The sequence below is a fragment of the Phasianus colchicus genome, chromosome 4 (assembly GCF_987193195.1).
Source record: "Phasianus colchicus chromosome 4, bPhaCol1.hap1.1, whole genome shotgun sequence".
Lineage (NCBI taxonomy): Eukaryota > Metazoa > Chordata > Aves > Galliformes > Phasianidae > Phasianus > Phasianus colchicus.
The window spans coordinates 54785905-54799437 of NC_143439.1; the positions used below are offsets into that span (position 1 = coordinate 54785905).

The 13533-nt window shown below is 43.2% G+C and overlaps 2 protein-coding genes across 2 annotated transcripts in view; one reads left to right on the forward strand and one right to left on the reverse strand.

Annotated features, from left to right (window-relative positions):
- Nucleotides 1–713: 713 nt before the first annotated feature.
- On the reverse strand, nt 714–7247 carry SMIM20 (small integral membrane protein 20). The gene is made up of 3 exons (XM_031588443.2): nt 6927–7247; nt 4462–4518; nt 714–1262 (listed from the first exon to the last, which is right to left on the reverse strand). Exons 1-3 carry the CDS (start codon nt 7033–7035, stop codon nt 1225–1227), a joined length of 204 nt encoding a protein of 67 aa, XP_031444303.2. The 5' UTR covers nt 7036–7247; the 3' UTR covers nt 714–1224.
- Nucleotides 7248–7328: 81 nt separating this feature from the next.
- The window catches only part of SEL1L3 (SEL1L family member 3), a 31252-nt gene continuing 25047 nt past the window's right edge, over nt 7329–13533 (forward strand). Inside the window, exons 1-2 of the mRNA XM_031588442.2 lie at nt 7329–7474; nt 11322–11889. Coding sequence (XP_031444302.2) covers nt 7418–7474; nt 11322–11889 — 625 coding nt within the window. The 5' untranslated portion in view covers nt 7329–7417. The remainder of the gene's footprint in view (nt 7475–11321; nt 11890–13533) is intronic.

A 13533-nucleotide genomic window follows, 5' to 3' on the forward strand; every position in this document is an offset into this window, starting at 1 on the left:
TTTCTTCTGAAAACACCATTTATTCAGAACACTAATTAACCAATTAAATTAAGACAAATTAGGGTAAGGATTTTAAATAGGAGCAGTCCTTTACTAGGTTGTTCTCATATCATTATACTCATCATAAAGGTGCTTTTAAAAAAGCTTTTGAAATATCTGATTTTCTACCCCAACAGTCTTAACCTACTTTACTGGGTGTACTTGTCAAGGTTTCGGTGGGAGGGAGGTGGGCTGCAACACCACGACACACACAGTCCCAGCTGGTCCCCTGATGCACCCATAGAGGACACAGATCAGCCTGCCAGCCAAATGGGTGGCACCTTTGTGAAAATATATTTAAGAAACAAGAAAAGACAGACAGGAGAAAAAAATGAGAAATAGCAGTAAAAATGTCAGAAAAGAAGAGGGCAAGGGGGTGCTGCAGGCACTGGAGAAGGCATTTCTCTGCAGTGTGTGGAGAGGACCTCGCCTGAGTCAATGTCCCCATGGCAACTCATGAAAGACATGTCTGTTTTGCCCACAGCAGTAGACAGTAAGCAATCTTCCTGTTGCTATCAAAACCCACGAGCTTCTTCATCCTGTCTTCTCCCTCATCCTGCTGAGGAATGGGAACAAGAGATTGGCTAGGTGAGCACTTGGCAGCTCACCTTGGTGGTCAAGTTTAACCACCACACCTGCTCACAAAATATATAACAAATAACGTAGAACACGCATTGGTTTGAAAGGAAGAAATTTTAATGCACAAATTCTCACTTACCGTGTTATATTCTGCCTAAGAGAGAGCAAATATTCACAAGTCTCTCTCAGTATAAATTTCTATCATGTTTTCACAATTAAACCACAGAAAGTAATTTTCAAACTAGGGAGGAAACTACAGTGGTCTGCATAATTTAGTCTATTCATAATTTGTTCTCCAAACGTTTACAGATTAACCACAAAAATAATAATGCTTCCTTTTTCTCAAGGAAGCAAATATTTTACTTCTAAACACAAGAAACAGTCACCTCCCTAGCAGTCTGTCCATTGTGCCACAGCACCCTGCCAAAACTGGGATGTTTTTTCCTCTTGGCTTTCCAACCAGTAGCGTTTGTTGCTCCTCATGTGCCCACGCAGCATAATCAGAACTCTTCTCAAGTGACGCCCAAAGGCACACTTCAGTGTAAGAGTAAATAATTGAAGAAGTTCATCTTCAGTTCTGCCTTCAAGTGCACCAGGCTGGCAACATTACTTTCTTCCAAATGGATCAGACCATACTTTTAACCCTACAAAACAAATACGAAAATACCAACAGTTCATAACTACAGTTTTGGAAAAAAAACAATCTTGTCTGCTATTCCAGCTTTGTGAAAAAAACAAAATATGAATGAATCTCAATAACATTTTCTGCACTGAGCTCAAAAATCTACTTAAGCTTGAAAAGTATTTAGGAATTCAACCTCATCTTCATCTTAAGCTTCAGATAGCAAAAAAGTTCCTCACACCAGCATGTAAGGTACTACAATATTGTTGAGAAAAAAGCATGTAGAATCCCATCTTATTTTACACTTCAGTTTGTCTAGATTTCACATTCAACTACTGGATCTCATAAATTCTCATCAACAGCTAAATTTACATGAAAAAACTATACTGAGGAACACTGGTCATCAAGTACCTGCATCTTGGATAAATGAGACAGTCCAATCTTCTTTACTGTTTAATAAAAAGCAGGTTTACAAGACTTTTTATGTCAATATAACTTGCCTGCTCCTCTTCAAAATTTAACTGCTTTCTTGGAAAGTCAGTCCTGCTTTAATGATTTAACTGATATGCATAGCTTACTATGTGGCATTAATCCTATTGGATTTTCCCCTGCTGTTGCTGTCAGGCTCTTCTAAAAATAAGAGTAAAGTTACCCTTTAACATATTCAAATGCAAACTGTTTCATCAAGACGTGTTCCGTAACTTTAAGTGAGAAATATCAACCTTGCCAGTTTTGCTATATGAGACAATGAATTATCAGTTACAGTATAATTGTATGTAAATGAGTAGTATGACTTTATTCCCCTCACACTTTCCTATTCCTTATACTTGTAACAGCAGGCACCGAAAAGCTATTAGCACTGCATTCAAAATTTCCTTTAGTGTCGCATATTTCTGCCTCCCACGAGGCTGGAAGGCAACGACAAAATTCCTCACAAATTGCATTTCAGCTGACTTGTAAAGCAGCATTCAATAAAACAAAGGTGCAGCAAACTTTTCTACAGCTAGAGCTCAGACCACTCATGATTTGTTTACCCTGAACTGAAGCAAAAGTTATTTTCTTGTTGTATGGGAACTGCTGAGTCACGACCTGAACATCTGATTAGTCACCTGAGGCGAGCAATGAGTCAGCCCTGGGAGCACAGGTGAAAGCAATTCACCTGTGCTGCAGGAAGGGGTGGAGCCTGGCTCCACCTCTCCTAGACCCATTTAAGAGCTGACTACCAGTAGGGAAGGATCTCTTTCTCTTTGGAAGATCCATTCCACTGGGCTTTCCTGAGTGAGCCCACAACATGGGTAAGCATCCTATTTATTCTCTTTGTCTCGCTGTGCCTAACTCTCTTGCTTACTTCATTATTATAACATCTTAATATTATTTGATTATATAATATTCCTTTATATAATTTTCATTGATTATACACTTGGTGAGCCAGGCAAGCAAGCCAAATATGCTAAAACTTACACTATGTCCTTTCTTTGGAATTTCTGTAAATGGTTCAAGGGGGAGAACACTAGCCCCCTAGATAAAATAATTCCAGGGCAGATTGCAGGATTCCCTTATTATGAATTGGCAACAATCATTGAAAAATGGGATCCCCTACGTGTTGTGGGAAACGTTTCTCCATATTGTCTAGCAGATCACTTTCAGGGACTAGGCAAAGATATAATAGTCACAAGAGAAAGACAAATAGCTGCTTCTACAGTGGCATGGCCACTGTTAAATGCTTTAAACAATGCTGAAATAAGGAATAATACTTTAGTGAATGAAAATGAACTTTTAAAAGATGGTATTGAAAAGTTAGAACAGGAACTTGGCATATTAATAGGAAAAAAACCAATTCTAAATTTTCCAATAGGTCAAGTTCGTAGTATTTCAATAAACAAGAACTAGGCACCCATAGAATAAAATGGCCTTGGAAGGTGCAGGTAGGACCCAGGTGGTGTGGCCTACTTGCACCTTGAGGGAGATTGTTGGAAGTGGGAGGCTCAGTAGTTCCTCCAGTAATAGGTACATGGCCTACTGATATTGTGGTCAACACTCTGATCTTCATTGCTAAAGGGACCACCATCATGTCCCTATGGCAGATCAGGATACCTCCTTTGGTGCCTGACATAGTTATGCAGCCACAGATATCTGGCTAGAAGATGTGGTACAAGCAGCTGGAACATGCCCCAATACAAGCGGAAGTGTTGACCCAGGATAGAAATACGGCCTGTATCTTGCCCTGGAGAGCAGACCTTCCCCTCCTGGTACCCTTGAAACTTGAAACATCTGTATTACTCCCTGTGAGTCTTCGAGCCTTCAGGATCACCGGAAGGAACGAAATGCCATCAAAGCATTCCAGTGTTACAGTCATATCACGTGTGACACCTGGTGATGGCCTATATGGGACTGATGGAACATAAGGCGGACCTGCACCTGATGACCGCATGCCTCTAGTAACTTCATCGAGCACTGGCCCATACAAGAATATCAATGTTCACCAATCGTCACTTGTCTTGAATTGTACCAACATGCGTTGCGATGGAAATTGTATAAGCATCGTGATATAGTGGCTCTCTGTATTAGGAAAAGCTTACCCATTAGTCAACCTGATCATTGGTTCATGCTGTGAAGGGGTGGAGTGTATGGGAACTGCTGAGTTGTGGCCTGAACCTCTGATCAGTCACCTGAGGCGAGCAATGAGTCAGCCCTGGGAGCACAGGTGAAAGCAATTCACCTGTGCTGCAGGAAGGGGTGGAGCCTGGCTCCACCTCTCCTAGACCCATTTAAGAGCTGACTACCAGTGGGGAAGGATCTCTCTTTGGAAGATCCACTCCACTGGTCTTTCCTGAGCGAGCCCATGACATGGGTAAGCATCCTACTTATTCTTTTTGTCTTGCTGTGCGTAACTCTCTTGCTTATTTCATTATTATAACATCTTAATATTATTTGATTATATAATATTCCTTTATATAATTTTCATTGATTATACACTTGTGCACAAAGTTTTTAAGAGTAAGATAACGGAATCTCTAAAACTTTTTTGAATTGTTCAATTTAAAACAGATTTTATTAAATCCACAATTTTAAGTGAAGAATTAGCCTGAGAAAATGTTTTTGTAGTAAAGCTTTTTTTTTAATACATATATTCTATCTTTACTGCATTACTTAAATCCACAGAAATACTCAAGTCTTCAAGAAGACCTTTAAAACAGTACAAACTCATGAATCAAGTATACCTGGAGGCTGAATATTCTCTTGAACAATACCAGCTCGGTTTATTGACTGTTCTCTCTCTGGAAAACAAAACAGAACAATATTAATAAAAAGAAAACAAGAAAACATCTTGACCTCACCTAATGAGGTCTGTACCCCACACAGTAAAATCCTAATGAGTATGCATGTATACAATGCAAATGTAGCGTTCACACTTAACAGAGAAACTAAGAGCTAGTTTGTAACCTTGCAGAACCAACTATGAGATAACTATCTTAAAGCAATGGCTACTTTTTACAAACAATGTTAAAACACCTGTTGTGATCCCTTAACTCAAGGAAGGAGCACTACTTTAAGGAGATTATCCTCATATGCTCAACATAAAACTCCTCAACGGATTTATTCATTCCAGAATTGGTGATCTCCACCTTCATGTTCTGGAAACTGTTGTTCCAGGGAGATTTCACTGCTTGTAAATTTTTTGAAACTAAATATTAGGGGGATATTTTCCATGCAGTGGGCTTATTCCAGGGTTGGTTTGTTACATATGAGACAATGAGCTATCAATTACAGCATAATTATATATGAGTGTCTTTGAAGATTCAATCACTTTCAGGAAGAAAAATGGTTAAATTTGTATCGTTTTACCCTAATAAATGCTGCCATCACCACTTTTCCCCCTGCTTACTATTAAGTGCTTTACCACCACAGTGCTTTGAAGCAGAACATAAAAGCACTTGCCTGTAGCAGCCTCTTGACCATCCCACTGAATTTTTTAAGCCTTTAAAAAACATTGTCAAGAATCATTCCAGAGAACTAAAACCCATTCTGACCTATTGCAGAATACTACATGATGATGATCCAGATATCTGACTTAGTATCATAGAACTGTCCAAATGTGGAGTCCCCAGTACAAGAAAGACAGGGAGCTGTTGGAGAGGGTCCAGATGAGGGCCACGAAGATGATCAGGGGACTGGAGCACCTCCCCTATGAGGACAGGCTGAGGGAGCTGGGCTTGTTCAGACTGGAGAAAAGAAGGCTGAGGGGTTACCTCACTGCAGCCTTTCAGTACCTAAAGGGAGCCTACAAACAGGATGGGAATCAACTCTTTGAAAGGGTTGATAACTGCAGGACAAGGGGAAATGGTTTAAAGTTGAGGGAGGGGAGATTTAGGTTGGATGTCATGGGGAAATTCTTTACAGAGAGAGTGGTGAGGTGCTGGAACAGGCTGCCCAGAGAGGTTGTGGATGCCTCGTCCCTGGAAGTGTTCAAGGCCAGATTGCATGGGGCCCTGGGGAGCCTGGTCTAGCATTAAATGTGGAGGTTGGTGGCCCTGCATGTGGCAGGGGGGTTGGAGATTCATGATCCTTGAGGTCCCTTCCAACCCTGGCAATTCTGTGATTCTGTAATTGTCTGAGTTGGAAGAGATCCTTAAAGGCCATCTAGTCCAGCTCCCCCTGCAATGAACAGGGATGCCTGCAGCTGGATCAGGTTGCTCCGAGCCCCATCCGGCCTGACCCTGAGTGCCTCCAAGGGCAGAGCAACCACCTCTTCTCTGGGCAACTCTTCCAGGGCTTCACTGCCCTTACCATTTCTTTACGCCCAATCTAATCTCCCCTCTTTTAGTTCAAAGCTATTTCCTCTTAAAAACTGGGACTTCAGGCCTGGCTTCCTAATACACAGGAATAATGAGTGTTTCACCACAGCTCAAGTCAATGAGGGGCAAGAGCTTCTACAGCAGTTCTGTTGTTACACAGCTTACTCCAAAAATTAAATCCTCCCTACCCTAAATGTTAAAATTAATACTCCCAGTGAAGTATCACAACCGTGGAATCTAAGAGTCAGGTGAACACTTGTGCAGCACTCATACAGCTGATAAGAGCCACAAAAAGCACACAGGAAATTAACAAAGGTGTGGACCAAGGAGACCTGGAGGCACATGTGATAAATGAAGCCTGGAATCGGGTATTGCATAGCGAGTGTGAGTGTGTGCTAAGTGCCCACTGCGCGTGTGCCAAAACCGCGCTCGGGGCAGTTTCCACCTTCACAAACATTGCTTCCTTCCATTATTTTGGATGCCTGCAAGTTAAATTTTACTCCACCATCAAGGCGAGGCTAAAGTCCCTCTGAGGCGATCAATAACTTCGTTGCCATTTTGTTTTTCTTCCTAGAAATCTCTTCGGAGTAACCGCGTGCACCTTGGCGGCAGCGCCCGTCCGCCCTCGCGCTGAGATGCGTCACACCAAACGCTCCCCTGCCCGGCTTGGCAGGCACGGAGGCACGGAGGCACGACTCCGCTCCGCGCCGCTACCGGGGCATCCCGGGGCTTCCCGGTACGGCACTTCACAGAACGACGTGAGTTGCGCACGGCCCCGTCCCAGCCAACAACGCGGGGTCACCTTGAGACCAAACCACTCCGAGTTTCGCGTCATTTTTACGGCGGCCCCGCGGCCCGGCCCGCTCCCCCGCCCCGCCCCGGGCACTCACTGTACTCCTCGGGCAGCAGCAGCGGCCGGAAGTAGATGGGGTAGAAGGCGGCCCCCACCACGGCCGCGAAGCAGCCGAAGATGCCGAGCGTGCGCGACAGCCCGGCCATGGCGGCGCAGGGACGCCCCGCGCCCGGGACGGAAGCTCCGCGGCCGCCGCTTCCGGGCGAGACGGCACGGGGAGGGCGGCGTGCCGCCGCCGAGCTCCGCGGGCGCGACGGCGGCGCCGGGACGGACGCTTCCTGCCGAGCGTCGGCGCTCCAGCCGCTCTGAAGCCGCTCGGCCCCTCCGCGGCCGGATGCCGCCCCGGCCCAGCCGCGCCCTCCTCTCCGCACCTGCGGCGGCCGCTCGGGGCGCGGCGCGGCGCTGCGCGAGCCCCTCCTCCAGGAAGCCGGATCTGCCGCATCCGCGTCGGCGGGGCCGGCCGGGCCGGGCAGCAGCGGGCAGCGCCACGCCGCGGGGCGCCGCCGCCTCCTGAGCCGCCGCGGCAGCATGCGGCCCCCGGCCGAGCCCCGCCGCGTCCCTCCTCTCCTCCTCCTCTTCCTGATGGTGAGTGGCGGCCCCCGCACCTGCCGCGACCTCCCGAGCTCGGACGGCCGGGCTCGGCAGGAGGGCGTCGGGCAGCCGCGGCCCGGCCCCGGGCACGGGGAAGCTTGTGCGCGGCGTTCGGGGGCTGCAGCCCCGCGGGGCCGAGCCGGGCCGGTAACGCGCTCCGCGTGGCGGGTGGCGCTGAGCTGGGCTTGGTGGGCTGGAGGGATGGGGCTTCCGCTGTCATCGCTCCAGGTGCTGCGTGTGGCCGCTGTAACGCCTGAAGGGAAACGCTGCCTTCTAAAGGCATCTGCTAAGCGCAGTTTGTTCCTCTTCTACTCTGCTGAACACGAACTCCGATTAGAGCCCCCGTACGTGTATGGGACACTGATGCTGGTGGGGAGCAGAGCGGCACCTGCTCTGGTGTGTCTCCTTTCCACACTGCTTAAAAATCAGCGTGACGTGGCCATTACAGGTACAGGGCTGTGGTTGTCCTCAGGCTCTGAACAAACAGGCCCGGTCCCATAGGATCATGTGGGGGATTTCTGCGGGCTTGAGCCCTATTCCTGCTGAGATCTTATTCCAGCTAAGCAAAGCACGATTCTGAGCCTTTTCTATAGTATTTGACTGCTGAAATATTCACTTTCCTTCTAATGGCTGTGATTCGGTCCTGACATCTGGTGTGATGGCGTGGGCTAATGCCCTCAGGTTCAGTGGGTTTAAGAAGAAGATCCAAGAACAGAACCTGTACAGCCTTTGTGATTAAGGTGCCCCGCACAGTGAAGCCTCTGTGCCTTCCTCGTTGAACTCTGCCTGTCCTACAGTTCATTTTTGATCTGCCATGGCTGTCCTGTTTACCACACAGGGAAAATGTTGTATTTAAATATCATAATCGCACTCGTTTTGTAATCCTTTCATCTCAGCTCCCTGTAGGCAGAGATTATGCACAATATACTCCACGTTGTCTGAGGTAATGCTGAGGAAAAACCTGGGACCTCTTACAGAGCAGGGGTACTCATTTAGCAGGTGCACCACACAGTGCATGGAGAGCAATGCAGGGAGGCAGCCAGGTGGGTACAGGCACTGCACTGTGATTTGGGAGACTGCACTGTCCCTGGTCTTTGTCACAGCTGCATCAGTAGGGGATGGCTTTGTGCTGTGTCCCAGCCTAGATGAGCATCCTGAGGAGTTCAGTGGGTGTGATGCGGCGGCAGACCCAAACATGTCTCAATACATCAGACATCAATGAGAAAATGTTCAGGAGTAAACCTGTGGGAGCCATTTTGCAGAACAGGTGCTGAGGGAAGACACACAGCTGAGGTTGACCTGCACATCAACGGTCACACGACATAATGCCTAAGTGCTCTAGGAGCATCATGGAGCTTATTCTGCAAGAACTGGCTGTGGGTTGCAGTGCTTGCTGCCTTGGCACATATGCACCACAAAAAGTAGTGTTGTTTCTGCCAGAATTGGCCTTCCGTTGGAAGCCAGATGGCTGTGTTCACATACTGCTGTGTCTTTGCTAATGAAAACTGCCAGACCCAGGGAGCGTCTGCTGGGAGCCAACTCCTGTGTCTCTGTGTTGGATAAACCCCTGCGAAGTGCAGGCTGGCTGTATACATTTGGACTGTAAATAGATATATATGAAAAGCAGCAGTAATGTGATGCTTCGTACTGTCTACCTGGTGTACTTCAACACCCTGGGATAAACATACAGTCTTACTTGTATAATCTGGGGGCCATGTCACAGTGCAGATTCTGATATATCATACAGATTAAGCTGTTTTCCAGGACTGTTTCTTGCAAGATCCACAAATTATTTGATAAATATGAGTGGTATTGATCAAGTAGAGGAGCTGTAGCATAATTTGTGGATGCTATTATGTGTGCTTTGTAGACGTAAGTAGAACCAAATAAGGAAACATATAATAGTATATTTAAAAGATATTAGAATTAGTATTAAAGTTTTTGTCAGCTTCTGTATGAGGTATTTCTGCATGTGTGTTATTGCAGGATGCGGTGGTCAGTTTTCCAATAGACACAGCCTACTACTGGTCATTCTTTTTTATCCTCTTCAGTAAATCCTTCTTAATACACATCATTTAAACACTGACTGCAGGTACATTTGTTAGATTCAAATGGGTATTTCTACTGTGCTTTACCACTAGTAATTGAAATGGTGATTTAGTTTTAATAGAATTTTATCCATTTTATAGAATGGGAAACAAGACGGAGGGAGAGGAAAGCTGTTACTGTGAAGACAGAGCTTGTTGTAAAAAGCCTAGATCCTGGCATTGTGGCATGGTTTGCATTTTTATTTGTCCAAAATAAATATGCATCTTGGGGTTCCATGTGTTTGTACAGCATCACTGCACATTTGGTTTGGACATGAGGAAGTAAGGAACTCTTGGCTGTTCTTGTGGAAAGCAGTTTGAGTAACAAGTACAGAAAGATCTGTAGCCTGTGAATAAATCTGGTTATCTGGAGTTACCAGCTGCTAGCAGCAATACCCACTTTCTTCATTCAAAAGTTCCCTCACTCAGTCATGTCTTCCAATTTCTACTTTAAATAAAGGAGAAAAATTTGGTCACACAGTTAAATCTAAAATAGGAATGAGGAGGGGAGTACAGGTAAGCTTAGTTCTGTCTTTTCCTGATAGTTACACCTTTTCAAGTTAAACAGGCAAATATTTGTTTTCAGAGTAGCTTTCAAGGTGTTAATGTATTCTTAAGATACAAAAAGGAAAACAATTCATTTTATTTACTGATCCCCATCTTGGCAGAGGGGTGAGGTCTTTTCTTTCAGGTTAACAGCACATATATCTAATAGATAGAAATGTACAAACTACTTGGTTCAAGTTTTTAAATATTTTGAGAACTGCAGTGAAAAAGACATCAACGTGAAGTAGCTATCCAAACTATTTCATTTCACTCTGTTTAAGCTTTGCAAAGTTAAAAGTCACTGAAAATAGAGCTTCTCATTTTGAATAACCTTAACTACCAGCTTCCCTGATAGACCAGAGTGACAGTTTGGAACGTTTTATGCAGATCAGGGAATCTGGCAGAAGTGCAGTGATGGTGGTGGCTCCCCAAGCTCAATAATCCTCAGTATCCCTGGCAGCACATCAAACCAGTCGCTGGCTGCTGAGCAGAAAGAAAAAAAGCAGTCAGAAGCTTTAGAGACAAGAACTTCAGCATGGAGGATAATCCTTGTGCATGTCCAAGAACTCATAAAGAATGTATTGTACATAGCTGTAGGGAGCAGAAGCTAAGTACTGTCTGCCAGACTTGTTGCTCAGATTTACAAGTCCATCTTCCAGTTAGGAATGTTTCTGTAGTAAGTTCTGAAATGCTTTATGAACATGAATTAATTTTCAGGAAACCACAGTGGTCTGCCTTGGTTATCATTCCTGCTCTTCAGATGCCTCTCATGCAGGAAACAAAATGGTCTAACTTTTTAGGAAGATAGAAATATCAGGCTGCAGCAGTGCAAGTGAACAATGATATGATGAATAAATGCCAGCACCTTTTTGTAGATATTCTTTTGGCTTGATCCTAGGAACATGTGTATATAGCATGACGTGTAAGTCAGTATCTTAGTGGACCAGATTCCACTTGCAGGATACACCCTTTAAGTACTGTTTTGTAGAAGCATATGTGGCTTTGAGAAGCCAGTGGTAGGGGAACTGTTGCCATTAAAATCTTGATGGTATATTTTTAGTAGCTACGTGCTGTGTGAAAGAATCCTGGTGGTTTGGAGTCTGAGTACTGTCTAAAAACCATCTGCTATTGGTTGAAGTATGTTAGTAATTGTGTAAATTTGGTTCTCTGGTTAACATAATTGTTTTTTTGTGTTTTTTTATTTACAGAATTTTGTGCCATCTTTTGGAAAGGAGACAGAACGGACTACAGCAGTTACGCCACAGTTTGGAAAAAAGATGGATTCTGTGGACTTCATTCATTTAAATGTTTTGGATAAGAAAGTCCTTAACAGTTCTGAAGTTTCTGTTCAGTATTTATGTTCTAAGCCTTGTATAGTTAATTTGGAAGCAGTAGCTTCCTCAGAGTTCAGGACTGGTGTACCAGTATACAGAAGAAGGTGGAAGGATGAGAAGAATATTTATGTTCGTCAAACTCGACAAATACATTTGAAATTTCCAAGCATCATGGTTTACAGAGATGATTACATCATCAGAAACTCAATAATAGTGCACAGTGTGATATTATATGCGTGGATTAGTCACCGATCAGTTAGCAGCTATGATGTTGAGCAGAATGAAAGCTACCAGGAGGCAGTTGCCAAAAATTACACTTTTTTAGAATCAGTTCCACCTTTTGAACGCCCGTATAAAGACCACAAAGTCTGTCTTCAGTGGGGTGCTGACTATTTGTGGATGCTTCAGGCAAACAAGATACCTCAGTGCCCTCATGAAAGCGGTATGTGTTATGTCCTTTTTTTGTTGTTGTTTGTTTCCAAGTGGACTAATAGACTGAAAGAACATCAGAAAATGTTGTAAGCTGTTAAAAAATATGTACCCGTAGTGAAGATTAGGTAGTACAGTTTATTTGGCCCACACTGTTGAGTGCAAGTTTAATAAATGCAAGATTAGAGCTTCAAATGACAAAAATAATCATGTCTTTCAAAGCTGGCTTGTTTCATCACAGTGGCACTGCCTTTTATTTTCTGAGCGTATTCACAAAATTGTATTTAGAACTCACATAGGTCACTGGACATCATTCCCTCACCTTCAGACTTTATCTTCAAAGAGAGTCTGTGATTGTATTATTTTAACGTCTTGCATACATAATTCTCGTGCAGGTGGTCAACTTCTCTGCTTGAGGTAATGACCATATGCTCAAAAACAGATCTTTAAGACTTCATAGTGCAATAAATGCTGCAGTACTTTTTTTTTTTTTTTTTGCCCCCCCAAAGCCTTCATAGTCAAGAAGTTTTGATAAAATGAATAGTTTTAAAATAAAAGTTTTAAAATAAGTTTATTTTTCAACAGTGCTAATTTTTCAACATTTGTTCTAGTGTTTATAAACTAAATATGTTATATTTGAGCATTTTAATTCTCATTTCTCTTCAAGTGTACTCATAGATTCGCACAAGTAACAAGAAAAAATAACCATCATCTGCTAAATAAGAATTATATTACTTACAATTTGCTAACAGAATATTATGCTTCAGAGACAGTATAAAATTAATTTTTATATCTGGTGTATCCTGTTGTTTAGCAAGAAAAAGTTTGTTATTTTGGGCTAAGTTTATAAATGGAAATATTTATATATGTAAATAAAAAGTCCTACCCAATTATATGAATTCTTGAAACTCACAAGTTTGCCTTCTAGGTTTTCTCAGAGTTCTCTTGAATATTTTTTTATTTTATTTTTTCCCCATCTGCCTATTTCTAGCTTTATATCCACTTCCAGTTGCCTTTGTCCTCCGTACACATTCATAGTACAACCTAAAAGCAAAAAGGTTATTGGCTTCTAAAGAGTCCTCTCCTAGCAAAACCTGTAAAAGCATTTTTATAAATTGTTTTTGCTACATTGACATGTGAATGCATTGAGAAGAACCAGAAAGCAAGGTAGTTTTTGCCTCCAGAGACTTTCTGAGCTACTTCTTGAAGTCTGAGCATGTAATCTCTGACAACAGTGTGGAACATCTTAATGCATTATGCATTATCTAATTACATTATAGATGAGAACACTTAGTATAACAAAAAACATTAATTTTTAAAAATTAACTTGTGACAAATTGCTCAATTTTAGAAAAGCTCTTGATATGCCTTAAAAAAACTGTTAATGTCTTCTGTTTCTTATTGGGGTTACATTATCAGTTAGATTTATTACTAGACTGTGTGTATCAGTTAAGGACAGAATTGGTATCTATCCATACGTGCAGTTTAACTGGAGAGTAAGCTGAGGAGCTGTGGATTAATCTCACACTGGCATAACCGAAGGTAGGATGAGATTTTAAACAAATAACATAAATGAAGATTTTCCTCCATACTAACTTTTGTTTAAGCTAACTCATGCTTCAAATCTAAGTACCTTAGAATGTTTTCCCTGCTTCCA